The sequence below is a fragment of the Neofelis nebulosa genome, chromosome 11 (assembly GCF_028018385.1).
Source record: "Neofelis nebulosa isolate mNeoNeb1 chromosome 11, mNeoNeb1.pri, whole genome shotgun sequence".
In the NCBI taxonomy this organism is placed as follows: domain Eukaryota; kingdom Metazoa; phylum Chordata; class Mammalia; order Carnivora; family Felidae; genus Neofelis; species Neofelis nebulosa.
The window spans coordinates 36,978,810-37,006,668 of NC_080792.1; the positions used below are offsets into that span (position 1 = coordinate 36,978,810).

Here is a 27,859-nt window from a genome sequence, read left to right on the forward strand (position 1 = left end):
TCCATCTTGGATTGTCTCTATTCTGCTGGCCTTGACACTCTGACATTCTCTCTGGGACATACTTGGATCCCTCCTTTGATGCGTGGACAGTGAGGACTTTCTGCCGTTGAGTCCAAGGCACATGATTTAGGACATGAAAGCCTTGCTTTTATCACCTTACAAGTGCAACCAATGCAGCAAGTCTCCAACAGGAATCTTCTGGTTAACATGCTCTTGCCTCAGTCAGCGGCTCCACCTACTCTCAGCCTGTTTCCCAAATTCAGAACTTTGGATGGAAATTCAGACTGTAGGATGCCACTACCTGTGTGGTGCCAGGATTTCTCTCCCCAGATATTCACATAATAGCTCGGATGGGGAAGGCAACAGAGGACAGTGCTGATCGCGTATTAAGAAACGCCACGGTGAGGGGCACCTGGCTCAGTTGGTTAAGCATCCAACTTAGGCTCAGGTCATGATCTCGCTGCTCATGGGTTCAAGCCCTGTGTCACGCTCTAAGCTGACAGCTCGGAGCCTGGAGCCTGCTTCAGATTCTGTCTCCTTCTCTCTCTCCCCATCCCCCACCCACTCATGCTCTCTCTCTCCCTCAAAAATAAACATTAAAAAAAAATGCCAGGATGGGATAGAATAAAAAAAAAACAACGTCGTGTTGGACTTGAGATCCAAGTTCACAAAGCAGCAACGACAGTACAACGTATGCCCAGCTAGGACAGAGCTAGACTCTTCTACTTTACATCACTGTAACCCTGGTTTCACAGATTGCGATTTCTTTAGGCATGTGATTTCACATGCCTCTGGGGCACTGAGGCAACAAAGCAGAACAACCCAGGGGCAACACACAAAAGAGTGGTGGAAACGGAGGTCAACAGAGCCCATGAGCTCCCTGTGAAGGAAACTGCTTCTTCTAACTCTCGCTAATTATGGCCACGCAGCAATAAAGACCCTGTGTTGGCCTGAGCTTTCAGTTTTACAGAAGAAGCCATATATCCATAATTTTATGTCCAATCCCTCAATTCTTAAACGTTCATAACTGGGCCACCTGGGTGGCTCAGTCTGTTAAGCTACCGACTCTTGGTTTCACTCAGGTCATGATGAGTCCTTCAGTTCGGGCCCCACATCGGGCTCTGTGCTGACAGTGTGGAGCCTGCGTGGCATTCTCTCTCCCTCTCTGTCTGCCCCTCCCCCTGCTTGCATGCTGTCTCAAAATAAGTAAACATCAAATAAATAAATAAAAACGTTCATAACTATTGTAAAAAATTTTGAACATAATCTATGAGGCAAATAAAACACCTGCAGGTTCAGTCTGGCCTCATGGGGTGCCAATTTGTGCCAGCCATCATGATTCCCTCCTGGGAATAGTCCCGGTCATATGGACTTAGCATGAGGAGGGACATCTGATGAGAAAGAACTCCATCACTGACAGTGGCTTCAACCCCCAAGGGCTGGTGACAGTCTAGGGGGTGACCCAGATACCTGTGCAACTGTGTCATCCACACCAAAGTCTGGCCACGTGGCTGCCATGATTGATCCCTTAAGTCCTGACCAAACATCCTGATGTACTCATCTCACAAGAGGAAGGTTCCTCCAACACAGGTCAGGTGTGCCCCAGGACCAGCGTAAGGGAGTCAAGAGTAAGGCCCGGCCGTTCAGGAGTAAACATGGTACCAAGGACCTGAGCTTGGTTCAGGAGGTGAGTAGCTCCCCACTTCTGCTCCCATCCTCCCACTTTGGGGCCGGTTTGGGCCCCTTCCTATGCTCCCAGTCTATAGTCTGAACCAAACCTCTGTCCTCCTCCTTTGTTCTGAAATGCCAAAAACACAGACTTCTAAGTTCTGCCAGGGTGGAAGATTTTGGTTTAAACACCACTTGATCATTTTGCACCACCACCTAAGATCACAAACCTCTTTGCACTCTGTCTATAATGTGTCTTTTCCAGATGATGCTGGTGCTGACAACCCACCCCCCCCCCCCGCCCCCGGGCAGAAGTCTTGAACCTCATTAAGAGATCCCCTGACATGGAAGGCATTTTCCCCCCAGAGTAGAATACAGTTAAGTGATATTTGGCAGGGCACTGAAATTCTCTGGTTCTGGTTTTCCCAAAGCTACCTGAAATCTGGATGTTGTTTTTTTTTTTTTTTAGGTCAAATGTTCTGATTTTTCAATGTTGACGGGCATGAAAACATTTTTTAAGATGCATTATAGGGACAAAATATCTGCAGTTTTCTCCTAAAATGAAAGGGTTGAGCTATAGGAGTTCTAAGACCTTATCCACCTCTGATAACGACAGTGGTGTTTTTTTGATTAATGGGTACTTTGCTTCAGGTGAAATGATCAAATCAGACTTCTCCATGTAAAACTAGCCCTTAAGAGGCAGCTTCCCTTGAAGTACAGCCAGAAAAGGCAGCTGATCTCACGGATTCTACTCATCTCTTTCTCATCCCTCACCCTCGGCCCCGAAGCTGATCCCCTTATACACACATAATCTCTAAATATGTAAGGTGTATGAGATACAACAGGTGAAGTGGCCAGGGCATGCCTGTATCTTGCTGTCATCGTCATGTCCCCAGGGCTTAAAGGGGGCCCCCCATGAAGGCTCAGTATGTGTGCAGAAAGTTCCCAGGAATATACCATTCGAGGTCCTACTTGAATAAGAATAATTGCGAGGTACAAAATTCCACAGGAGACTTATATTAAATACTGGCTATCTTGAAAAACTTTAGGTCATTAGCTAGAACCATCCAAGAATAATAAGTCAGATAAATATTATTTCTGCATGTTGTGCATTTAGACTTCTTCCCAGCAGCTGGCTCACATTTTCAGAGAGCACTGGGCTACACCATAACTCAAAACCTATCTTTACTGCTCAGCAGATACATCCTCTACTAAAAGCAACACATTCCTAGGCCTTAAAAAAAAAAAAAAAAAGCTGACAGACAGCTGAGCACAAAAATAAAGATAAATTAATCGAGTTCTAAAAGCAGATGTGGAAAGCACTGGGTTCTCCAAATGCTTGTTTCCTTTGGATCTGGGGGACTCACACATGGTCCCACAGAGCACAGCTCCTGAGGTAACTTCATGAAGGCACACCCTCCCTGACAGGATTTTGACCACCAATCTACTTTTGAGGTTGTAAGACTTTACAGTGATGCAGTTCTGAGGCTCTGGGTAGAGGTCGGTCAGCTCTTCTCCAGCAGCTCAAGTGCACACCCCCAGCCACCTGACATGTTGGGCTCTCACACTGTAGGCCATGATACTTCTACTCTAACAGCTCCAGGGCCCACAGGGGTAAGTTGGCTTACCCCACCCTGACAGCTCCTTCCTAGGGAAACCACAACAAAGGTGCTTGCCCTCTCCCTCTGCCTCATGACTGACCCCCATGCTTCTCCTGAGTGGCCTCCGTGGGGCACTCTGTGTTCTCCCCAGGAAACTGTGAGTTACAAAGCTATAAAACACTCTGCACTTTCTCTCTGGATCTGCATCTGGCCTCACCATACTTCACCCAAGGTAATAGGGTTGAAATGAGGTTAAACAAAGAGGCAATTCAAAGGTTGTCCTTGATTGCAAATGTCTGGTGTTCTGCCGGCAGCTGATCACCATCTAAAAAAGCCTACAAGAGAAGTTCTTCAAAGTCAGGAAGGGGTGACTCAACATGCGGGCTGAGAAAAATGATAGTTTCCTTATATAAAAACACAAAAGTCACACCCTGAGAAATCTGTCATTTACATCCCTCAGAAGGTACCTTCCTGGCATGGATTCTGGTCAGATACATCAAAATGTGCTGATGTTTGCACACAGCGCCCTGGTCACACCGAGTCTACTGAGACTTAGCTCGAGCGAGGCAGGCAGGGAAAGGCACCTCCATTCCATGGAAAACAGAGTGCCTTGTAGTAACCCCAGTGGAGGGAGAACTTGTTCATTTTCCAGGGAACATCTGGGGAGCTTCTGGTCTTCAATCAACCAACACAAATGGACAGGAAAAATCTGAAGGCAAGGCCCTAGTGGTGGCAATGAAAGGGTGGAGCCTCCTGCTATTTTAGGAAGAGAGGTCTGCAGCAAGGGTTTGACCTCGGTGGCATTTTCTACACAGACAAGCAGCACATGGGTGACAGGACTCTCCCCTGGTTGTGTTTGGGTATTCTGATTCTTAAAAATGTGGCAGTTGACTTTGGCACCTTCCCAGTACTACAACTGCAAGTTAATAAACCGTTGCCAGTTTAACGAGAAGCATTAAGGTGGAGAGCCTCACTAAAGTATTCTACATCAGTAACATCTTTCCCGACCAGGCAACACAATTCACACAGTTCACCATTTGGGGGCCTTGTACAGCCACTGAGATTACCCTGCCCTCAGTCAGGAGGGAGTGAGGGCTGAACTCTTTCCTCCTAACTTGGTCTGTGTGGCAGGCACTGGTGATCGTCAGACCCAGAGCCACCCCGCCCTGCTCTGAGAGTCCAGAAAGCCAAGTCAAGTCATCTGCCAGCCTCCTTTGCAGCTACAGGTGCTCATGTGACCCAGTTCCAACCTGTGGGAGACGTGTGCGAGGGGCTTTCGACAAAAATGTGGCCTTCTTGCTAAGGGATGACCCCACCTACCAGGGCCATCCCCCTCAACCCAGGCTTGGCTGTAGATCAATGTGAAGGTTTACACTGATGGTTTACCCCATAAAAATACACATACACACACACACACACTCCTAGATGAGGGTCACAAGAAATTAAATACATAGATGGTTATAATATTCGTTCTATAGAGGGGTGGGTGTGTGTGTGTGTGTGTGTATGTGTGTATACTTTAAACATAACAAAAAACCCTACTGTGTGGACCCACTATTCAGAATTAGGTAATTTTAGATTTATTTCCTTCCAGGAGGTTCAACTTATGAACATCCATATGTCAGGTAGAAAATAAACTAGACAAGTTTCCCTTGTCCTTATCTTGGTGCCTTCCCCCCCTTCTAGGTATTGGACCCGTGTGAAACAAAAGCCTAGGATGAGAATCTCTTCAGACACCAAGCTGCACTGACGGGCAACAGTGGGACCAAGTGTGCGGTTCATTTGTCTACACAAATCCCACAAGTTTCCATGTTTTCATTATGGGGAGAGAAATCATCAAATTCATCCTGAAGCCATCTCTACTGACAACTTGTAATGAGGATCAACCACACACCCGGGAAAAGATTGAAGATGGGTAGAAAGAGGCGACTTCCCAGCCTCCCCAGCACCATGGAGAAGCGGAAGGCTGAGGAAAACTCTCTCACACACACACTCGGCATTTATCAAGAAGAACAGAAACCATGACCACTGCCTTGAAAATATGTCCTTAATTTTTTTTTTTTCTTAACGAGCCCTAAGTTTTCTTTCTCGCTTTTTGCCTCTATGGCTCCCCAGGGACAGGGTCCAAGAGGGCAGGACTCAGTTCGCTGTGCTGGGTATCAAGACAGGTCAGGAGGTTTCTGCTCAGGGTAAAACACAACAGGAACTGCAGGAGACAGTTTCACTTTGCCTGTCTCATTCAAGCCTGACCATGGATATCTGATACTAAATCATGTTTCATGCACTTGTCCTTCACCCAAGGGGAAAGGAAAAGCAGTATGTTCCCCCTATGTGAACAGGGAGATAAAGCTGTGGGGTTGCAGGTATACATGAAGAGGAGACGAGATGTTCCCTCCGGGCCCAGGCATGGCCCCTGCTTGACCATGCCCAAGAGAAAGGGACTTGATTGGGTAACTACTCCACATCTTTGAGTCTCAAATCTTCCAGTTGTAAAAATGGAAATAATATTGAACTACATTAAATCTCTCCTTTGACCTATAGTTCAAAACTGTTGATAGCAGTCATTTCTTAGAGTCCAACCTAATAATTCCTGCTCTCCCTTGTCACATTTTTATGGAATCAAGTAAAACTATTTATACGAAGGTGGACAAAAATACTATAACCAAAGAGCATTAATTTTATGAACGGGAACAGTAATCAGTGCTTCAAACACCACATGTACCTCACTTAAAAAAAAAATGAGGGGCACCTGAAAGTCTGACTCTTGATTTTGGCTCAGGTCACGATCTTCTGGTTGGTGGGATAGAGCCCTGAGTCAGGCTCTGGGCTGACTGCACAGAGCCTACTTGGGATTCTCTCTCCCCCCTTCCCCCCCACTCTCTCCCTGTCTCTCTCTCTCTCTCTCTCTCTCTCTCTCAAAAATTAACTTTTTTTGAAAAATGAAATTATACAGATAGCTTTCCAGAATCATTCCTTAAAATCCAAGTTGTGGGCCCACCCCAAACCTACCGAGTCACAAACATGAAAACCCAGTGAGGAATGTATGCTTCTGACAAGCATTCTCAGTAATAACCCAAGTTGTTGATTTCCCAGCAAAGAAATTGGCCTCTTTGGTTTGGGGTGACTTTCTGCTGAAATGCAGGCCCCCGTAGTGTGTTTCTTTCCTCACCAAATAAAAGGGATTGTAGAGAACCTCCTGAGAAGGAGTATTTTCCTTAATAACCAGGAAGAGGTGTGAGGCAAAAATGAGCTCAGTCACCGATTAGTTACCAGGAAGTGATAAAACCTGAAGAAAGTGTCATCTTTTGCTCAGGGGTGTCTTTATCATCTTACTCTGTAATCCAAGTCTTTTTCAAAGCTCTCAGTATCGAAGTTTCTGGAAGCAATGCCAGGGCCCCCTTGCAGCGGGCACATCAGAACTTACCCCTCAGAATGTAGTTCTGATAGTTCTGGTCTGCCTCAGCTCCCACCTTGATCAAACACGTCAGACCTTCAGCCACTACAAATTCATGCACCAAATCCTTGTCATCCTGGGCAGGAAAGGAGAGAGAAAAAAGACTTCAAATACTGTCCCAGTCCATGCTCTGTCCACGCTGTTAAAACTATGTACGAGCCTTTGAAGCCAGACTGACCTCTAAAGAGTGTTCTGCTCTATTCAAATGAGGCATCTTAACTGTTGCCAGAGGAATTTTACAACCAGTCTCCACGTTGTTGTTTGCCAAAGACCAATTATTGCCTTCTGGGCAATCTAATAAAGATAAAGTAAATGAATCCCCTGTCAAGAATATTTATAGTGTTCTGTTTTTCATTCTTCAAAAATCACCAGGCTCTGCTTCCCCACAGGTCCCTCGGGACGGGCCACATGAAGCTTGCTGGGTTTTAGCAACAGGAAACGTTCGATTGCAGCACAGACCATCAAGTGGCAGATTCAAAGCCACTCGTGTGTTCCAAAAGACTGTCCTTAAGGTCAGTGGTTACAAGGGTCTTGCACATGGTATCTAAGTGAGGAAGCAGTTTCTCCTCCTCCCAAGTTGCGTTGCAGGACAAGCCAGGAGGCACATGACCAGCCGTGCATCTGGAGCAACCACATCTGTCTGCAAAGGGGCCGCCTCAGGAGGCCACAGGAAGTCACAGGAGGCAGGACGTGGAAGGAATCTCAGGGACCATCTAATGCAGTGGTTCTCAAAGTCAGGTGTCCAGACTCACCAGCAGCATGAGCATCACCTGGGCACTTGTTACGAATGCAAATTCCCCAATTTACTGCATAGAAAATTCTACCATGAGGCTCAGCAATCTGTGCTTAACGCATCCCCCCCAGGTGACTCAGAGATGCTCAGATGGTTCTCACCCCTGACTCCTTCACATGAGGATCATCTAGGGAATCTTTAAAAAGAAATAGGAAGCAGGACCTGCCCAGATGAATTGCATCACAATTTGAGGGCAGGGCTCTGGCTGTGAATAACTTCCCCAGGAAATCCTTAAGGGCAATCACTTCGAGGACCATTGATCTAAGCCTACCTTCTCTTTACAGAAGACTCAACACTTGGGCTGAGATCACCTATGTCCAGCCAGCGCCCAAGCCCAATCATTTTCTGCAGTACCAAGTTCTACAGAGCTCTATGAGAGGGATTTTTCCACTACTGTCTCAGGAGATGTCCTCAATTGGACAATGCCTGGTCTCAGAGGCAGCTAGCGTAAGACTGGAACATTCATCTTCAATTATAACAACAGAGCAAAAATTAAAACAAACCTCAGTGATGTAAATAGTAGGAAGCTTAATGGAATAATGAATGGTTATTATTATAGGAATGGTCAGCAACCATAGTTTATCTCCAAAAAAGAAAAAAATAATTTAGACAAATGGGCATAATTCTCCTGTCCCTATGTGAAATCAGCCCCTCATTTTGACTTTATGGCATTTTCCAATTATATGGATGGAGGACTTGAGCTAAATGTGGGCAGGCCAGGCGAAGGCTCCCTTTGAACCAAGAAAACACTCTCAACGTTCAGAGGGCACTGGTGGGGGTGGGAGATGCTTGTGCCCTGAAGGTAATGAAAGACAGCTGTGTTAACTCAGACTTTAAGATAATCACGGCTTTAGAAGCAAGAGAAAATGGGACAATATCATGAGTTTTTGGAAAATAACTTTACACTCGTATGTATAAAGGAAATAAAAATAATTCTCCCTCCATCCATATCCTTTTCCACCAGCATATGTGAAAAGTGAACATTTAGATGAGCTCATGTCTAGTCAGAAGGTTTTTCCAAGCATGTAACAAATGTTTATTACTTGAACTAAAGCTAGATTCATACATGACTTCATGGTGAAAAAGTGAGAACAAGCCCTCGAGAAACCACTCAAGCTAATCACTAATATTAATACAGCCGAGAGTTGGCTGCCGGGCCAAGGTACTCAACAACCAAATCCTCCAACCAGGGAGACAGTGTTTATGAAGATTCAGAACCTTAACTAAAACGTATGGACATATGTAGATAAGGCACTTAAGAAATAGGCATTTGTGGCTAATAAATTGTGGAGAATGTCTTCCAAATTGGCAATGTAGGAGATTTTGAACACATATCCTAAAATATTTAGGCATTAATAAATGATATTTAAAACACTGGTTTCCAACTAGAATGAAATCAGAACATTAACACCAACTGATCAGGGATTGTCCCTGCATTTCAGAATTTTCTACACTAGCCATACTTCAACCTGTGATCTTTTGTTTTTCTTTTTAATGCTCATCCGTCAAGGAAAACTATTCAGCTCAATGCAAAAGACCAATGGCTTGGTATTTTACACCCTTATACTCTTAAGTTCCAGAAAGAAGCCCTGCATGTAGAAAACACAAGATGACTGAAATGCAGACTATGGGTATGGGAGAAGGTGATCCAAGCCCCAGACAGTTTATGCCTGTGTATCCATTCAATACCCAATGATGCCTGCCTGGTTTAGAGCTATTGACTACATAATACCAGCAAACGCTGCTCAAAACTATCCGTGTGATGAATAAATGGCAGAAATAACATCCCTGAGAATTCAGAGTTAACACCACAGAACTCAGTGAAGGAATGTGCAACAAGACCTCAACCACGTTCATTTTGTTTTTGAATTTTTTTTCTCCAAGGAAAACTTTAAACATATACAGAAGAAGACAGAACAGTTGAGTGACCCTCAGGTGCCAGTCAACTCCTACCAGTCCTGTTTCCCTTACCACCCCATATTAATTTGTCTGTCTGCTGCTGCCCTATTAATTTAAAGGGAATCCCAGACATCACATCACTTAATCCATAAATACTCCAATAAGCATCTCCAAAATACAGAAACTCTTTTTAAAAATTTTTTTTCAACGTTTTTTATTTATTTTTGGGACAGAGAGAGACAGAGCATGAACGGGGGAGGGGCAGAGAGAGAGGGAGACACAGAATCGGAAACAGGCTCCAGGCTCCGAGCCATCAGCCCAGAGCCTGACGTGGGGCTCGAACCCACGGACCGCGAGATCGTGACCTGGCTGAAGTCGGACGCTTAACCGACTGCGCCACCCAGGCGCCCCCAGAAACTCTTTAAAGTTATGTACTCACAATAAAAAACTGATGCTTTAATATTACTAAATGTCCAGTCTGTGACCAAAACTCCAATTGTTTCATAAATACTGTTCCATTTTTTACATTTTGTACCAGGATCCGAACAAGATCCACATGTGATATTCAGTTGATAAGTTTTAAAGGTCTTTTTAATTCATCTTTTTTGTTTTCCTTGAAATGTAGGTGTTAAGGAAAGTAGGTCATCTGTCCTGTAGAGTAGCCTACAGTCTGGACTTTATTCATTACACCACTGTGGGGAAGATTAGCATGTGCCTCTATCCTACATAATTTTTAAACTGGTACTGCACAGGAGGACATGAGGAGATCCAGAGTTGAATTTGTTGGCTTTAGCACACCACTGATGGGAGTGCGAATTCCCACGAGGAACGACACACAATCTGGCCTTATCTCTTTTCCACCATGTCAGCGCAGGCATTGATGTTCAATACCCAGATCAATTTACATAGGGCTACAAAACTGTGATATTTTAATTCTATTATTCCTCCCCATTAGCTAGAAGATTATGGTAAACAAAACTTCTGTTCAACTACCATTCCATTACCCTAAAGTTTACATAGAGAAGGGTACAATACCTAGGTATTTTATTATGTTTAGTGCAATTGTAAACCTCCTGGAAGAAAACATAGGTGGTAATTCCTTTGACAGCAGTCCTAGCAACATTTTTCTAGACATCTCCTAAGGCAAGGGAAGCACAAAAGCAAAATTAAACCATTGTGGTTATACCAAAATAAAAAGTCTTTGCACAGTGAAGGAAGCCACCAACAGAGCAAAAATGCAACCTATTAACTGGTAGAAGTTATTTATAAATGATATATCTGATAAGGGGTTAATACCCAAAATATATATAGAACCTATACAACACCAACACACACACACACACACACACACACACACACACACACACACGATTTGATTTAGAAACGGGCAGATGACCTATAGATACTTTTCTAAAGGAGACATACAGATGGCCAACAGACACATGAAAAGATGCTCATCATGCATCATCAGGGAAATGCAAATTAAAACTATAATGAGGTATCACCTCATACCTGTCAGAATGGCTAAAATCAAAAACAGAAATGACAGGGTTTGGTGAGGATGTAGAGGAAAAATGGAATCCTCGTGCACTGTGAGTTGGTACAGCCACTGTGGAAAAGAGTACGGAGGTTCCTCAAAAAATTAAAAATAGAGTTACTATATGATCCAGTAATGCCACTACACGGTATTCATCCAAAGAAAATGAAAATACTAATGCAAAAAGATATATATACTCCTATGCTTATGGTAGCATTATTTACCATAGCCAATATATGGAAGCAACACAAGTGTCCACGGACAGATGAATGAATAAAGAAGATGTGGTATATCTACCTATATATAGACATATACATCTATATATACACATACATATATACATACAGTGGAATATTACTCAGCCACAAAAAAGAATGAGATCTTGCCATTTGCAGCAACACAGATGGATCTAGAGGCTATAATTTTAAGTGAAATGACTTGAATTTAAGAAACAAAACAGATCCAGAGTAAAAAGTATAGACTCAAATACAGAGAGCTGGTGGTTGCCAGAGGAAATGTAGGTGGGGGGATGTATGAAACAGGGAAAGGGAATCAAGAGCAGTATAGATGAGCATATAAAATTGTTGAATCATTATTTTATACACCGGAAACTAATATAACACTGCATATTAATTATACTTGAATTAAAAAAATTTTAAAGGCAAAGGGTAAGATAAATGTGAGATTCTTAAACTTTACCCTTTTTCAAAATAATCAGCTGATTCACTAGCATCTTCCTAAGGTGACCTATTCATCGTTATTTTTTAGTATCATTATGAACTCATCAATGCCAACTTTCTCGATGTCTTTCAATCCATTGTATTTATCATCCTTATTGATGTTGCTATTTTCCAACCACCCAGAAGACCCTTCAACATGCTCCTGAGTTCTTTGTTCTTTTGGCAAGAATCCTAGCAGGACCTGATACCATCCTTGCTTTAAGGTTTTTTTTTTTGTTTGTTTTGTTTTGTTTTTTACCCATTTCCTACTCCAGACTTCGAATCAGCTATTTCTCCAAGGATCTATTGTTCCTTTCAGTATCTCAACATCACAACCTTGGGGCTAGTGGTGCTTTAAGTAATAGGCTGACCATTGTTCCTAGTGCTTTTTAGTAAACTTTGAGCTGGAAATATGCTTAGTTGCTTGTTAGTTAGACAATAAACACCATGGGTTCATGCTGATACTTTCAATTAAATTCAGGAATACAGAGTTCTTAACCTCTTCTACCTTTCTATCTCCTTTTTCCTCACACTTCAAGAATCTTAATGCTTAACAACTCTAAGAATGACCAAATTAGAACACATACACCAGTCTTAGAACAGCAACACAACAGCAGCAGCAGCAATGAGACTATTGCAAACAGTTGACTGAAAGTGTGGTTCCTTTCGTTCTTAGAATATATCTACTCAAAGCACACAAATCACAATGTTTTAAAGTCACTTGGAATAACTGACTCCTCTCTCTTCAGTTTCTGCCACCAACTGGATACTCAATGAGATGAACACAGGTTTTGAAAGAAGTCAAAGCTGAACAGAAACATCAGGCAGGCTGAGGGACTAAATAAATTAGGACGAGGAATGGCATGAGCCTGGCCCTCTGGTGGTACAGTGAGGGTCCAGCCCAACTGCAGCTGGGGATCTGAGTTAAAGAGAAGGATGTCATCAAAGGTAAATAAGTTTCATTTTGTTTGGCTAAGGAACAAGGAGATACAGATGGAACTTTGGGACAATTAGTATAGTGTTTACTAAATTAGAAACCAGAAAGACTAACGACATACACATCTGCTAGAAGGCTCTCCAATTCACCCATTGCTTACACAGCCCCAGATACTGTGCTTGGCCCCAAAGACCCAGGGATGAAATCCAGGGAGCTTGCAGACAGCTAGACTCAGACAAGTACTGTAAGTTCTATACTACAAGTAAGCTCAGAGAACTTCAAAGGTATTTGGAGGCACTGGGAGGACTCATTTAGGGAGAAGGGCACTAGCAAGAGGAGACACCAGGAGGTCAACCGAGAGACATGGAGAGTGGATGCGGGGTGGCAACAGATTATGGGATAGAAGCAATAGATCCAGGGGAAAAGGTGCAGAAAAGGAAGGGTGCAGCTTGCTCCCAGAATGCACCCATGAATAGAATTCAAGATGCAGCCAAGGGCAGAGAATTGGGCAGCAGAGGCTTCTAGGAGGGCTTCACGTTAGACTGAGAAATTCAGATGTAATCTAGAAGGCTACATGGGACCAGCAAGAGAAGGCCTTCCTCAAACCCCTCTGGTACAAAGAACAGACTGAGATGGAGAGAACCAAAAGCAGGCAGTGCCCATGGACAGATATTGCCATTTTTCCAGAAGAACCGGTCTGAACCACGGTAGACCCCAACCTCAAGGTGTTTCGGAGACATTGCAGCATGAGGAGCAATGACAGGGTAGGTTCACCACCATAACTGTTGGAAGAGCCAAGAGGGTTCACGTCCAGAAATGTTAACACTGAGAAGGGACTCTGCTCTGGGAGAAGGTTAAGGGCATGACTGAACACATTTCAGGAACAACAGGATGAGAATGTGCAGATGGGATGGATTATTGGCCTTTTCGCCAGTCCCCTCTCAGGAAGACATCCATGAAGGGGAACTGCCACTCTAGCAGAACTATCACTGACAGGGGTGCCTGGGTGGCTCCATCAGTTAAGCATCCGACTGTGGCTCAGGTCACGATCTCATGGTGCTTGAGTTTGAGCCCCGTGTCAGGCTCTGTGCTGACAGCTCAGAGCCTTGAGCCTGCTTTGGATTCTGTGTCTCCCTCTCTCTCTTCCCTCCCGCGCTTGTGCTCCATCTCTCTCAAAAATAAATATTAAAAAAATAAAAAATAAAAATAAAAAAAACTATCACTGACAAAATTTTTTAAGAATATGGCTAAGACAGGAACTGAAGAGAAGAGGGATATACCCTAGGAATATACAGACACTCAGTGCACGTGCTACCTCCTGACTCTGCCCAGACAGCAGCCTCCCCCTCCTCTCCTGGCTCTGTCCCTCTCTCCTCTTGGCTGTTCACAAGTGAGAGTCTCTCAGCTTCCCTGCTCTCCTGTCCTGGCCTTCTTCACTAGTCCTGGGACTTTCTCAAGGCAGGGGAAGAGGGAAGGCTTAGGAAGAAAGGATAAAATGGACCCTGCATGTGTGCACAAGGGACACATCCACAGCAGCATGGTTTCTAAAATAGCCAACATTGGGAATAAACCAATAGAAGAGTGAACAAAGCCAATTATGCTTTATTCATACAATAGACGACTCAGAGCTATGTCAGTCATGCCTACATCTATCCTGTTTTCACTAAATAAGCTGGAGTATGATCCATGCAGCATAACATGTATGAAGTTAACAAAGGATATATGTACTCTTGGTGAATATTCACCAATAGCATGGAAACAAGGATACAGAGGGGGCCTGGGGTGGGAGGAAGATGGTTAGTACTGGGGACAACGCAAGACCTCAATTATATCTGCAGTAGGTTTTTCTTTTTAAAAGTCTGAAGTCAGTATGGAAAAACATGATTTGGTAAAGTCGTCTTTACTTATGTTTGAAATATTTAATAGGGTAAAAATAGTCTCAACTGAGACTCTGACCTAATTGACATTTTAATCGAAAGGAACTTTTCTTTCCGTAACCAGTAAGAGGCAGAAACAGGTTTGTATCTGATTCCATAAGCAATACAAAAACAGGACCTGTGAGCACACGTGTCTTCTTTTTTACCTGAAATATCTGCTTCAGGGAGAAAAGGGCCCTTCTTAAATCTCGCCCACTGGAGTTGTACAGTTTTTCTGAAATAAAAAACATAACATATAAAATTAATTAAACTGACGCAATCAAGGGTAAAGACACAGAGAAAATAGGAACAATGAACAGAATGTCCACTCCAGAGGTGAGGGGACTGGATCCAGTTAAGATACAGACCTCACCTCAGACGGTACATGGAACAGTCCAGGCTGCTACAGGTGGCCGGAAGAGGGGATGAGTGAGTTTTAGAGACCAACGCCCCACGTGCACCCTCAGCCCCCACCCTCCCTCTCTCCAGACTTCTAGTCCCAGCTGTTTGTAGACCACTGTACTCAATAGCCAACTATATCCGGCAAATGAACACAGTCATGATGGAATGCATTCTCCCCCCTCCCTCCTTCCTGGCCTCACAGCCCCAGCACCACTGTGCTTTCTGCAGCTGGGCTCAGCTTTGAGGCACCTCTTCTTCCTGGGATCTAACGGTCAAGGGCCTTAAAGATCCAAGGGCAGCACAGGACGCTGTGCTGGATTAAGGACTGGATGTCTTGGCGATGGCCCTCTAAGCAGCCTCTGCTCTGCCTACTCCTGGGCTCTCACTCATGTTCAAGAACGGGTCTGGCCCTGAGCCAGGCAGACAGAGGAGCCCTGTGTCAGGCTTCTCTGGCTCAAGATGCAGGCCAACTCCTACAACCCCCGTGTCCCCCTCAGTCATATTTAACACATTCTCGTTAGGTCAGGCCCAGTGAATAAGGAGGTGACCCCAACCTAACACCCAACCTCCAGAGGTCCCAACATGACAGGAAGATGAATGAATATGCCACAATTACTAGTTAGCCAGTGGAGGAGAGCTGCAAAGTGCCGAGGGCACATAGGAGGAGGGGAAAAACCAGTTATCCCGGTCTACACAGAAGGCCTGGGAGTGCAGAGTACTCAGCTTCACACAACTCAAGTGTGGCCCTGACCCACGTGATTCCGCTGGCAGGTCAGGTTCCTCACATCGGGCACCAGAAGTTCCCAATACACAGCACCCAACATGTATTTCCTGAGTGTCTGCCAGGAACTGTTCTAGGCACCAGGTAGTGAAGAGTGAACTTAATAAGAGCAACAACTAAGCAGTCAGCCTGCATTTCAAAGCTGGTGTCACCACCTACTTGGGAGATGACCTTGAACAAAGTAGTCTACTTCTAAGTCTTGGATTTCCTGGTCTATAAAATGAGAACAGGTAACAATAGACTTAGAGGATGAAAGTTTTGCGTTATGCCAAACACTGATAGGACAAAGGCAGATACCAAAGCATTTAAAACGTTAAGAATAAAGTAGTCAATAGCAGTGTTATTCTGGTGGCTGGCAACTCTGAGCTTCAATTTCAGCATATGGGGGGCAATGCCCAGAATCACATTCTCTGCTTATGTCATAGACTTGAGTGGAAGGCCATGGAATACACAGGTCTAAAAGAGTTGGCAGAAGTCTGGTCATGAGAAGAATATTCCCATTTTGCACAGTAGCTCTGAAAGTGAACAGGCTCCCACTTTAGATTCAGAAAGATGTAGGGCAGGTGGGACTCAGCAATTATGGTGGTAGCTTCCCACAAAGGCCTCCCCACAAACATCTTGACCTCTTCCCATCCACTTTCCAGACCAAGGCCAGAAGGATTGGGTGACCACCTGATGACATCACCGCTCCTATTTAAACCCTTCAATGGCTGCCCCTGCACGGAGAATGAAATCCAAGATCCTCTGTATGACCCATCAAGCCCTTGATCATACAGCCTTGGCCGCCTCCCTCACTGTGTTGCAGACACTGGTTTTCTCCAGGCAACTTGGGCAGGGGTCAGGTTCCTCCAGACTCAAAACCTATGAAGACACCCAGTAAGTGGCAGAGGCTAGATTACGTAAGATTGGGGGGGGTCTGTGGTGTCTGACCCCAAGGCCTTCTCATTGTTTGACCACCATGGAATCTACCACATCTATATAATATACAGTTGATGATCACTTATTACGAAGAGTTTTGATTAAGAGAGGATGAATTGTCTTCCTAAAAACAAGTATCTGAGAAAACTCTAGAGGAATCAACCACCCCTAAAATGAACATCTAGTTTATCATAGACCCTAAGACATGAAGCCCAGACAACTTTCAAGTTGACTTCTAAAATGTCTGCATGGCCTCAAAATACATTAAATAATAAATAAATAGAGTTAACTGCATCACCCCTGGGTCTGGTCCTCAGGGCGATCACTTGTTCAGTTTCCACAGCTAACATCTCAGATTTCTCAAAGTTTGGGTTTTGCCACTACCACCTCTAATAAATAAGAACAAATCTATCAGATGCAAGTATGGGGCTATAGAAATGAAGAAGAAGGGCAGATTTATCCAGGAAGAGGGTCAGAAGACAGAGTCAATTCCAAGTACCTCTTTATAAGGTGGTAAGGCTCGCGGTAGACTTTCTTGCATATATACCACTAGGTAACCAGCAGAAATAGTCTTAAGTGAATTCACACTATCACAGAGCCTCCTTTAGTTACCAATGACCTGTCCTGGCTTCTAATTCATGTGAATGAAAATGATGGTTAGTTGTGTTCACGTTGTTAAGGTTTTAGTACTTGGTATGATAGTCAAAATCAGGTAAAAAAAAAACATCAAATTTAGCTGAAAATGACAATATTTTGTCGAGGATTTTTTACATCTATATTCATGAAGCATATTGATGTGTATGTAGTTTTGTTTCCTTTTAATGGTGCTGATGTTGAGGCAATGCTGTTCTCATGAGTTGGGTGTATTCCCTCCTCTTTGACTTTCAGAGCAAGTCTATATAGAGTTGGTATTATATATTCCTTAAATGTTTGGCAGAATTCTCCAGTGATGCCACCTGGGCCAAGAGTTCTCCTTATTAGAAGGTTTTCAACTATGAATTCAATCTCTTCAATTAGTATAAGGCTCTTCTGATTATTTCTTCTTGAATGAACTTTAATAATTTGTATCTTTCAAGGAATGTTTTCCAATTCACCTAAGTTGTTCAATGTATCGGCATAAGGTTGTTAATAATATTCCCAATCATCCTTTTATTGACTTTAGCAATCTCCTCTCTTATTCCTGTTATTGGTAATCTGTGTCTTTCTTCCCTTTAACTTGGTCTGGCTAAAGATATATCACATTTTATTGCTCTTTTCAAGCAACTTTTGATTTCATTGTTCTTTCCTTTCCTAATTTTTATATCATTTTCCTCCTTCTGCTTGCTTTTGGCCTAATTTGTTCTTTTTTCCTACTTTCTTAAGATGGAAATTGAAATGACTGATTTGAAATCTTTCTTCTTTTCTAATGTCAGTAGTTAGTGCTATAAACATCTCCCCAAGCACAGCTTTGGCTACACTCTGCAAAATTTGATACATTGTTTTTGTTTTCATTCAGTTCAAAATTGAATGAATGATGAGTATTTCATTCCACTCAAAATGTGTTGGTTTGTTTGTTTACACCTATGGCTTATTTAGAAGTACACTGTTTAACTTCCAAATATTTAGGAATTTTCCAAGTATCTTTTTGTTACCGATTTCTAGTTTCTTTTTTTTTAACAAGATGATAAGAACTTTTTATTTTGCCTTTCTTCATTTCTCAAACTTACGTAATAGAGTATATCACCCTCCTTTTTTTTGGGAATTTTTAAAAACATTTAGGTTCGAGTTAGTTAACATATAGTGTAGTATTGGTTTCAAGAGAATTTAATGATTCATTGCTTACACATAACACCCAGTGCTCATCCCAAGAAGTTGCCCTCTTTTTGTTTAAGTTTATTTTGAGAGAGAGAGTCTGCACGTGAGGAGGGAGGGGCAGAGAGAGGGGACGAGATAGAATCCCAAGTGGGCTCTACACTGTCGGAATGCATCCCAATGCGGGGCTCAAACCCACAAACCCTGAGATCATGACCGGAGCAGAAACCAAGAGGTGGACGCTCAACCAACTGAGCCACCCAGGCACCCTCAATAAGTGCCCTCTTTAATGCCATCCCCCACCCACCCACCTTCCCTCCAGCAATCCTCAGTTTGCTGTCTACATTTAAGAGTCTCTTATAGCTTGCCTCCATCTTTATCTTTTCTTCCCCTCCCCTATGTTCATCTGCTTTGTTTCTTAAATTCCACATGAGTGAAATCATATGATTTGTCTCATTGTCTTTGACTGACTTTGCTTAGCATAATACACTCAAGTTCCATCCATGTTGTTGCAAATAGCAAGATTTCATTTTTTTTTTATCACTGAGTAATATTTCATTGTATATAGATAAACCACATCTTCTTTATCCATTCATCCATCAATGGCTATTTGGTCTCTTTCCATACTTTGGCTATTGTTGATAGCGCTGCTATGAACATTGGAGGGCACGGGTCCCTTCAAATCAGCATTTTGGTGCCCTTTGGGTAAATACCTAGTAGTGCCACTGATGGGTCGCAGGGTAATTCTTTTTTTTTTTTTTTTTTTTTTAACTTTTTGAGGAACCTCCATACTTTTTTCCAGAGCGGCTGCACCAGTTTCATTCCCACCAACAGTGCAAAAGGGTTCCCCTTTCTTGGCATCCTCACCATCTGTTGTTTCCTCAGTTGTTAACTGTAGCGGTTCTGACAGGTACGAGGTGGTATCTCAGTGGTCACTTTCGGTTAGTATTCGCATGGTGTAGAGTTTCTCGTAGTTATAGTTGCAATTGTTTTTATCTAGTCTGATAACCTCTCTTTTAGTTGATACGCATCCACCACATATTTTTAGCATCTAGGACATCACAAAGGACTCTGTGGTGGCACTAGAACAGAAGACCTCAGGGAGGCCTGATGGTGCCTTCCACCCTTTGGTGAGAAACATGCTTGTACAAATGCCAAAAATATCTTTGAGTGGTGCCAAAAAACTCTTTTTTTTTTTTTGCCAAGTCTCTCTTAATTAAAACAAACCACAATTTCTATTTGAAAAGTCTTTCTATTTCAATTGTCCTTAATTAAAAAAATAAGACTATTTATAGTTATTAATTTTATTCATTCATTCATTCATTCAGCTGTTTGGAATAATTATTTAATGAAATAGTAAAGTTCCCAAATAATTCTTTAATGCCAGAGAATTCTCACTACAAACTTCAGAGAAAGATTCACATATTTTAATGTAGTTTTGCCTTTTTAATAACAAATCTCAAAAGATCAGCCATCTTATTTAAGAATATTATATATTTTGGCTGAAATGTCCTTTAAAGGGCAAAGTGTTTTTATTCCATATGTTAAAAGCACTCCATGAGGTCTAGATCAGAAATTCTTCCAATCTGGCATCTGTTAAATTGTAGTGTTTTTTTGTTTTTTTTTTTTTTAACCATTCATGGAAGTGATTAGCAGTGATGTTTCACTTTTATGGACCAAGGTATCTTCTCCCCAAGTACTGCAAAACCTTTTTTGTTTTTTCTATGCAACTGATATTTTTACAAATGTCATGCATCGGTCTCTATAACATGAAAACACGGAAATCCTCACCACTGTGGTTGAAATTAAAAGGACCAATTAGTTATCCCAAGAGGTATTACTCTGATTTTGATAAGATCATTTATATTGCCTTTCTTAAAGAACCAAGATCATGGGGTAAAATGAAATTACAGTGCTTAATTAAAACTCAAAATTGCCCTCTACTTTTAAAACATAGCGATACCAGATAGCCTCTATACTCATCCTAACATGTTCTATTGTTTCTTCACATACATTTTAGGAGACACCAGTGTTTACCTAGAACAAATAGGATTAGGAACCAAGCACATTTGTAAGTGACATACAGGCATACATTGGCGATATCCCAAGTTCAATTCCCAAACAATGCAATCAAGTAACTATCACAATAAAGCAAGTCAAGAGAATTTTTTGGTTTCCCAGTGCATACACAAGTTACGTTGACAATATATTATCATCTATTGAGTGTGCAATAATATTACATCTAAAAATAACAATGTACATATCTTAATTTAAAAATAACTTTATTCCTAAAAAGCTAACCATCTGAGCTTTCAGCAGTCATCTCTGATTCCAAATCAACGTAATAGATATAACAATAAAAAAGTCTGAAATATTGTGACAATTACCAAAATATGACAGAGACATGAAGCGAGCAAATGCTGTTGGAAAAATGGCACCAATAGACTTGCTTGACACAGGGTTGCCATAAAACTTTCAAATTTGTGAAGAAAATCGTACCATCTGCCAAGTGCAATCATGTGCAATAAAATGAGGCATGCCTATATCCTTTATCACATTGAGAGGCACACACAGCTCCTGCTGGTAGAGGACCAGCCAGCAGACATTTCATCACATCAGGTATTGGGCTCAAACCAGTGACTACTGATAGCCTTTTGGTGTCATTCAAGAACAGCCCACACAGGCCAAAGGAGAAGCATTCCTTCCTACCGCCCAGGTCCCAGCTTCCTCGATTCAGGGCTACCCATGCCACGGGAGGCATGGGCTCGAGCTTTAACTGCTGGCCACTCTCTGGAGTTCAAGAAACTAAGTGTTCTATTTGTGTCACATCCAGGCCTCACCATACGGGAAGTCAGACTCACCATGGTTGTGCAGACCTCCCTTTCAAGTTAGACTAGAGTGTGCAGGGCTCACCTAGGAATACGACTGGCCTGGTAGCTTCTTGAGGGTATGTCTGACATAGCTCCTGGATGCATCCACATCAATCACTCCTCCTTTAGAAGCAGCAGTCTATGCAGAGTTCAGGTGTGAGTCTTAATCAGGGCTTATAGGAGTACATGCAAGGCTTCCTTACAGAGGGGTGACTGAGAACCGTGGCACTCCCTTGCTCTGCCCTCCACGTCCACAGCCTCTGCTCTCTGTGTGCATCCTCATGCGTGCACATCCATGTGCACACTGGGCTTCAGCCTATGAATGAGGAAACAGAGCTCGGAGGTCCTCTTACTCTCCCACACACCCAATCCACTGTGCAGACTGTTCCAATGGGTCCCAAATCCCGAGAGAGGGAATTTCATACATCCCTACTGCCTGAAAGTCAGCTAACACAAAAGAGAGAGGGCATCAAATGTAGAGCAGGGAGAGAGGCCCAGAGCCCACCCTATGCCAGCAAGAGGGCAGCTCCAGAGGCTTCTCCCAGGAGCTCACAGAGCCTCTCTCCCTTTTCCTCTTTGTCCGCCTACATTGTGAACACATGCTAAAGAGCATGCAGCCTCTACTGGGGAGGATGGGGGTACACGAAAAGACAGATCTGGCCGCCCCAGACTTAGCTTAAGAGTCCTAAGTCAGAGCACTGGGGAAGAAGATGCCCATGTAAGAAGTGGCAAGTATCAAAAAAACACATGTCAACTCAAAACTGAAACCTTATGTGTAAAAAGGAGGGCTGGGTTCAGATTGGAGTCCAGAAGATTTGCCATTCTCACCAAGCTTGGAGACAGCCAGGTGGGAGGTATGCAAAGAGGAACCCCGCCTTCCATCAGCACGGCCCCAAGGGTGGACAGAAGTCTTGAGAGCTCTGGTGGCAGAAGGTCCCATGGGAGAGGCCGGGCCAGGTCCAGTAGTGAGCAAGGCTGTAATGGGCCAATGATGCATCCATTCTTATTAAAGTCAAGTACAGCCCGTGGTTGGCCAATATGTGTTTATTCTCCACCTTCTTCCAAACTCAATCTGCCCAGGATGCAGTCATTTGTATAGCACTAGCCTTTGAGTGAAAGGCTATTTTGAGCCTCCATTTGGTGGGGAAAGGAGGCATCAGCAGAATAACCACCCCTATCTTTTCTCTCCATGGCTCATGCCTTTTAAAATGAAACCTGTTCCTTTAAGAGACACAATTAATGTATCATACTTTAAACCAGCTTACAATAATGAGCCGAGGGCAAATTAATCAAAGGCCGTTAGGGACCATTCCTGTTCCACCACTGGGAAGGAAAGCTGCATGGCCTGCAAACATCAGTGCTGACAGGCACAGCCAGAGAGTTCCCGTGCTGCTGCTCAGCCAAGAGCACAGTGACGAAAACCTCATGTGGGGAAAGCAGACCAGGACGTTAGAAGGAATCGATAAAAAGAAGTGGGGAGGGGAGGGGAGGGAGAGAGACAACCTATTTAAGTTAGTGAAAGAATGTGGAGGGGAGGAACCCAAGGCATCTGTGAGTGTGACAAGGGAAGTAGGAAAATGAAAGATCATTCTAGAACATCATGCTTCAAGACCCATAAAAATCACTGACTTAGGGCTAATAATTTCAGCACCCTTCTCTCACCAGGTGCCAAACACATTAAGCAAGCGTTCTATGGGAGAGCTTGGACCAAGACCCAGGAGGCCCTCCTCTGCACAGAGTAACAAGATAGTAAGTTTCCTCTTAACCTTGGGCTGCCACAGGGGTGGTTCAGTCAGTTGAGCGCCTGACTTCGGCTGATGTCATGATCTCACAGTTCGTGAGTTCAAGCCCCACATCAGCCCCACTTCTGTCAGTTTGGGACCTGCTTTGGATCCTCTGTCCCCCCCTCTCTCTGCCCCTTCCCTATTCTCTTTCTCAAAAATAACCATTTTTTAAAAACTTAAAAATGAAACCTTGGGCTGCCACAAAAGACATCATACCAAGAAGATTTATTCATAGACAAAATGCTCACACCTCCATTTAAAACTCCGTTGGCACCAGCTACAGAGAACACAGCCATCGTGATTTTTCAGACGGAGCGAAGAGAAGCGACCCAGGCATTGGCTGGGTGACATCGGCTTTTCAGAGCCACCCATCGGAGCGCTGGTGAGGAACTCTGCAAAGTGACACAAGACCACCTGCAGAAGTCGCTGGCCAGGCTGACGTTATGTCCCGTTTCCCCAGCAAGTCTGCAGGCCCAAGCACCCATCAGCACTGAGTGAGTCCAAAGAATTCCACTCTGGCCATTCTTCCCATGACTTTCAATGTGCCACCGACACACTGATGACCACCAAATAAAACCCACTTCAACCCCCAAGTGTTGCTTCCTTAGTACGTGTTGATACTTAAAAAAACCAAAGTGGCATAGTAGAAAATTTGCCAGGGAACACACTGATACTTTAGAAATCATCTTTTTCCAGCAACGTATAAACTTTTCAAAGTCATGGTTTCATTGGTAAGTTATATACAGGTCATCAACAACGTTCATGTCAGAGGGTACGGGTACTTCCCGTGGGTCTACGGGACATTGTGTGGACCACGGCTTCTCAGCCTGATCTAACCCAGCATCTTTATTTCACAGGTGAAGAAACTAAGACCTGAGGGGTACGGGGTTGCTGGGATTGGAGGCCCTAAGAAGCGGGGCGGGGGAAGGAACTGAGAATGGCTTGTAGACATGGAACTAGCTGTGTGTTCTGTTTGTACAATAAAAATAAACTGGGCCACCGAAACTCATGTCCTAATCATGACATTCATGTCACTGTGTAAAATGAGAAAACTCACACACATACAAAAGCAAGGACTTCTGGGCATTGGTTCTGAGAAGTGAGTGGTGGTGATGATGGTGAGGAGGGATGCATGAGGGCACCCCTCCCCCACCCACCCAGGCAGCCCATTCAACCTAAAGAGGCTACAAGCGAATGATAGCGAGGTTGTGAGTCCTGAGCAGACAGAAGACTGCTCAAGGCCACCTTATTAAACCCAAATTCCCTTGGAGTGTTATCACAGTGTAAATATTCATGTCATGTAATCTTTATACGAATCCTTTATTGCTTCCCTACTAAGCAGATGTTATGCTGAGCAGCAGGGTGTCCAAGGTGGAGGAAGACGGTCTCAGCCATCAAGAGCGGAGTAAGGGAGACAGATGCCCCCAAATAATGCCAAGGCTATGTGAGAACCTGATGGTGATGCTAAGGGACCACCAAGGAAGGACAGGCAACACCTGTGCCCCCTGAGGCTAGGGAGCAGATTCAAAAGAGGTGACACTGAACAAACTTCAAGGACTAAAAGTTAACCCCGGCAAGAAGCGCGGTGCAGAGGGGAACCCAAGGAAGAGAAGAGAGCAGGTGGGCAGCCTGGATGCTGCAGAAGGAAGCACTAGGTTCCAAGAGCACAAAGCACTCCGGCAGGCTGTGGCTGTGAGGCCGGAGAAAAGGAGAGTCCTCGCAGAGAGGGGGCTCATGCTGCCACACCGTCACACGTCTCTCAGGCAGGGACGGAGGGCTCTGGAAGAATTTCCAAGCAGGAAGGAATCTACTGACACCAATTTTTATCCAGCTCACTGCCAGGACAGGCAGCCAGGGCGGAGGAAGTGGAATGGGGAGTGGGTAGGAGCTGAAAAGCAAGTAAAAGGTCGCCTGAGCAAGGAATGGTAGGTGGGGACAAGCAAGTGGGAATGGCGAGGAGGGGTTGATGTGGGAGTGATCTAGGGACAGAGCTGAATGTGGGCTGAGATGGGTGAAGGACCCCCAGATCTCCAGCTTGCCTACCGGGCTCATGAAGAGACCACTCCCACAGACATGGGACACTATGGGCAATCGCTGCAAGTGAGCAGTGCCTCTGCCCCGACATGGACCCCCCAGGACAGCTGAATACCATCCTGGAATCTCCGGGGTCAGAAGAGGCCACACGCTCCAGCCTTCAAGCCCTGGCCTGGACCATGGCTTCCCTGCTTCCTCCACCTCGCCCTTCGCCAGTCACCTCCTCCTGATGACACCCTCCTGCATCTCCCAAACCCTCTGAGAACCCCTAGTATTCACCTATATTGTGACGCCTGTCACGCAGGGCCCCCTTCAAGTGGCAAACAGCTTCCAAGGAGCTGTTGACTAAGGAGGCTGCTCCAGACTTAAAAATCAGGTGACCGAGTGCACGTTTGGCTGCTTGCCCGCCATCACCATCTGCCCAGCTCCACGCGCCTTCCTGCTTGTTACCTTGGGAGTCACTGTGCCCCCTTCCTCATGGTCAGAAGGTGGTCCAGGCAGAGCCAGGTACCTTCACTTCCAACTTCATTTGTAGGCAACTGTTTCTCCCTCTGAATTTTAGGCAGCCGGCTAGCTTTTGGCCCCCAGGGAAGCACACTTCTGTCTGTTCCTATCTTCGCTTTCACAAAAGTGTCCCTTCTCAGATGCAAAAAGGCCCGATCAGCTACCGCAAGACACTTCACAAAGTGGAATTCTGTTTAAAATGTGCCCTCCTGGCTCAGTCGGTTAAGAATCAAACTTCGGGCTCAGGTCATGATCTCACAGTTCATGAGTTTAAACCCCACATTGGCTTGTCTGCTGTCATCTCTGAGCCTGCTTGGGATCCTCAGTTCCCCCCCCCCCCACTCTCTGCCCCTCCCCAATTCATGCTCTCCCTCCCTCTTAAAAATAAACATTAAAAAAAATTTTTTTTAACGTGACTCCTTTTCTCCCCAGTATCAAAGAACGGTAGAGACAGAAGAATCCACAAACATGCAGTCCCACCAGTCCTTGGAGAAGCTGAGCCCCTTGACCAATCCAGAGAACCCCCTAGGAAGCAAGAGGGGCCAGCACTTTGACACTGCCCCTCTAAAAAGGCTGCTGACCCGGGGGTAATGAGATCATTATCATCTGAAAAGCAGCACCAACACCCTGAGGCAAGCAGTGCTGTGAAAAACAGGTGACGGGGACCTTTTACTTCAGAGGTCACTTCAGAACTCATTGGCCCACACCTCTGCCTCTCTAATAAATGGCTTGGCTGTCTGCCCCCCTGCTTTCTTCCTTTCCTCTCCTGCTACATCTTCTTCCTTTGTGCTCATTAGGAATCTGGAGAACCTCAAGATATTTTATTTACAGGCTTGTATCATTCCCTTTCTTTTCAAATTCAGTTAAGACATTTAGATGTATGTTCTTCCAAAGTTACATATATTTCCTTTCTAGTTCTCTTTTCTTAAGGTTTTATTTTTGTTTATTTATTTTTGAGAGAGACAGAGCATGGGCAGGGGAAGGAGACACAGAATCCGAAGCAGGCTCCAGGCTCTGAGCTGTCAGCACAGAGCCTGATGTGGGGCTCCAACTCACAAACCTTTAGATCATGACCTGAGCCGAAGTCGATTGCTTAACCGACTAAATCACCCAGGTGCCCTTCTTTCTAGTTCTCTTTTAGTAACAAGGAAACCACAGCGCTAAGTTGATTTTGCTGGAGTGGAGGGTGTTTTTCTCCTGAGCTGGCCACAGCATAATGGCAGTCACTATCCTGCCATGCACCCTGCTCACCCCCTACTGGCAGGGCGCAAAGAGAAGGGAGGTTGCCTAAACAAAGGAGTCCTGCTCTGCTCTTCTGGAAGCTTCCAGAGTCCCAGGTGATATATACAGGAGACTATCCCTCCAAATCAGGGGTCAAGCCCAACCCTGCTTTACTCTCCAGGGAGAAAACTTAGGAGAAGAAAACCACCTCAGGACAAGGGCCAGAAACCACATACCCACCCCACCAGCTCCTGAGGACACTCATGGAAAACACTCAACCCTCTTACCCAGGTATCAGTTGTAGCCAGGACTGTCCTAGCCTTGGTCTCTGCAAAGTACGTCATTCTTCCCAGCCTCTGCTCACAGAAACTGCCACCCTGGGCCCCTGACCTCCTCTCTTGCCCACTCATGGGGCACTGTATTCCCTTCACCTGCCCTCCCCTGCATCACCAGTTGGCAAGATCCTTGCCCTGCACTGTGCACTGCTATGGTTTGCCCTCAGCCTTCTGTGCTGTTTCACCATAGCCTGGGATAACATCGCTATGCAGACTCCTAAATTAGTGTTTGCAACTCAGAAGAAATTCCTCTCTGTGCCTCGGTTTTTTTTATGAGCGAAACACTTTTAGAAGTACACATCCGACACTTTGAAATCATGTGATAACACAATAACGTTGGCAAATCACCTGGCAAATCACATCTTAATGCTCAGTAAAGACTACTTTTCCTTCCCTCTCCACCCCAAAGGCTTCAATGAGGTTTCTAAAAAATACCCAAGACTCTCCATAGGAAGAGGCAAGCCTTTCATGGGACTGGCAGGGAACCTAATGTCATCTGTCAGGGCTTTCTAACTGCGTGCTGAGAGGGTCGCCTGAGCTCAGAGAGCCCTGGCTGGGCCCTGGGGGTGCCTTTCCAACCACGATCACTGCCCTGGATCAAGAGATAGCCTCTTCCTTCCTGGGGTCAATGGTTCTTGACAGGGAAAATGTTCACCATCCCTGTCCTAAACATTTTGAGGAAAAGAAGTGAATGT

At 44.4% G+C, this 27,859-nt stretch overlaps 1 protein-coding gene across 13 annotated transcripts in view; it reads right to left on the reverse strand.

Moving 5' to 3' along the window:
* Positions 1–27,859, reverse strand: part of FHOD3 (formin homology 2 domain containing 3) — a 471,816-nt gene that overhangs the window by 256,128 nt on the left and 187,829 nt on the right. For all 13 annotated transcript variants that reach the window (XM_058692315.1, XM_058692316.1, XM_058692314.1 and 10 more), the window contains exons 4-5: positions 14,692–14,759; positions 6,694–6,799 (exon numbers count right to left, since the gene is read on the reverse strand). In XM_058692315.1, coding sequence (XP_058548298.1) covers positions 6,694–6,799; positions 14,692–14,759 — 174 coding nt within the window. The remainder of the gene's footprint in view (positions 1–6,693; positions 6,800–14,691; positions 14,760–27,859) is intronic.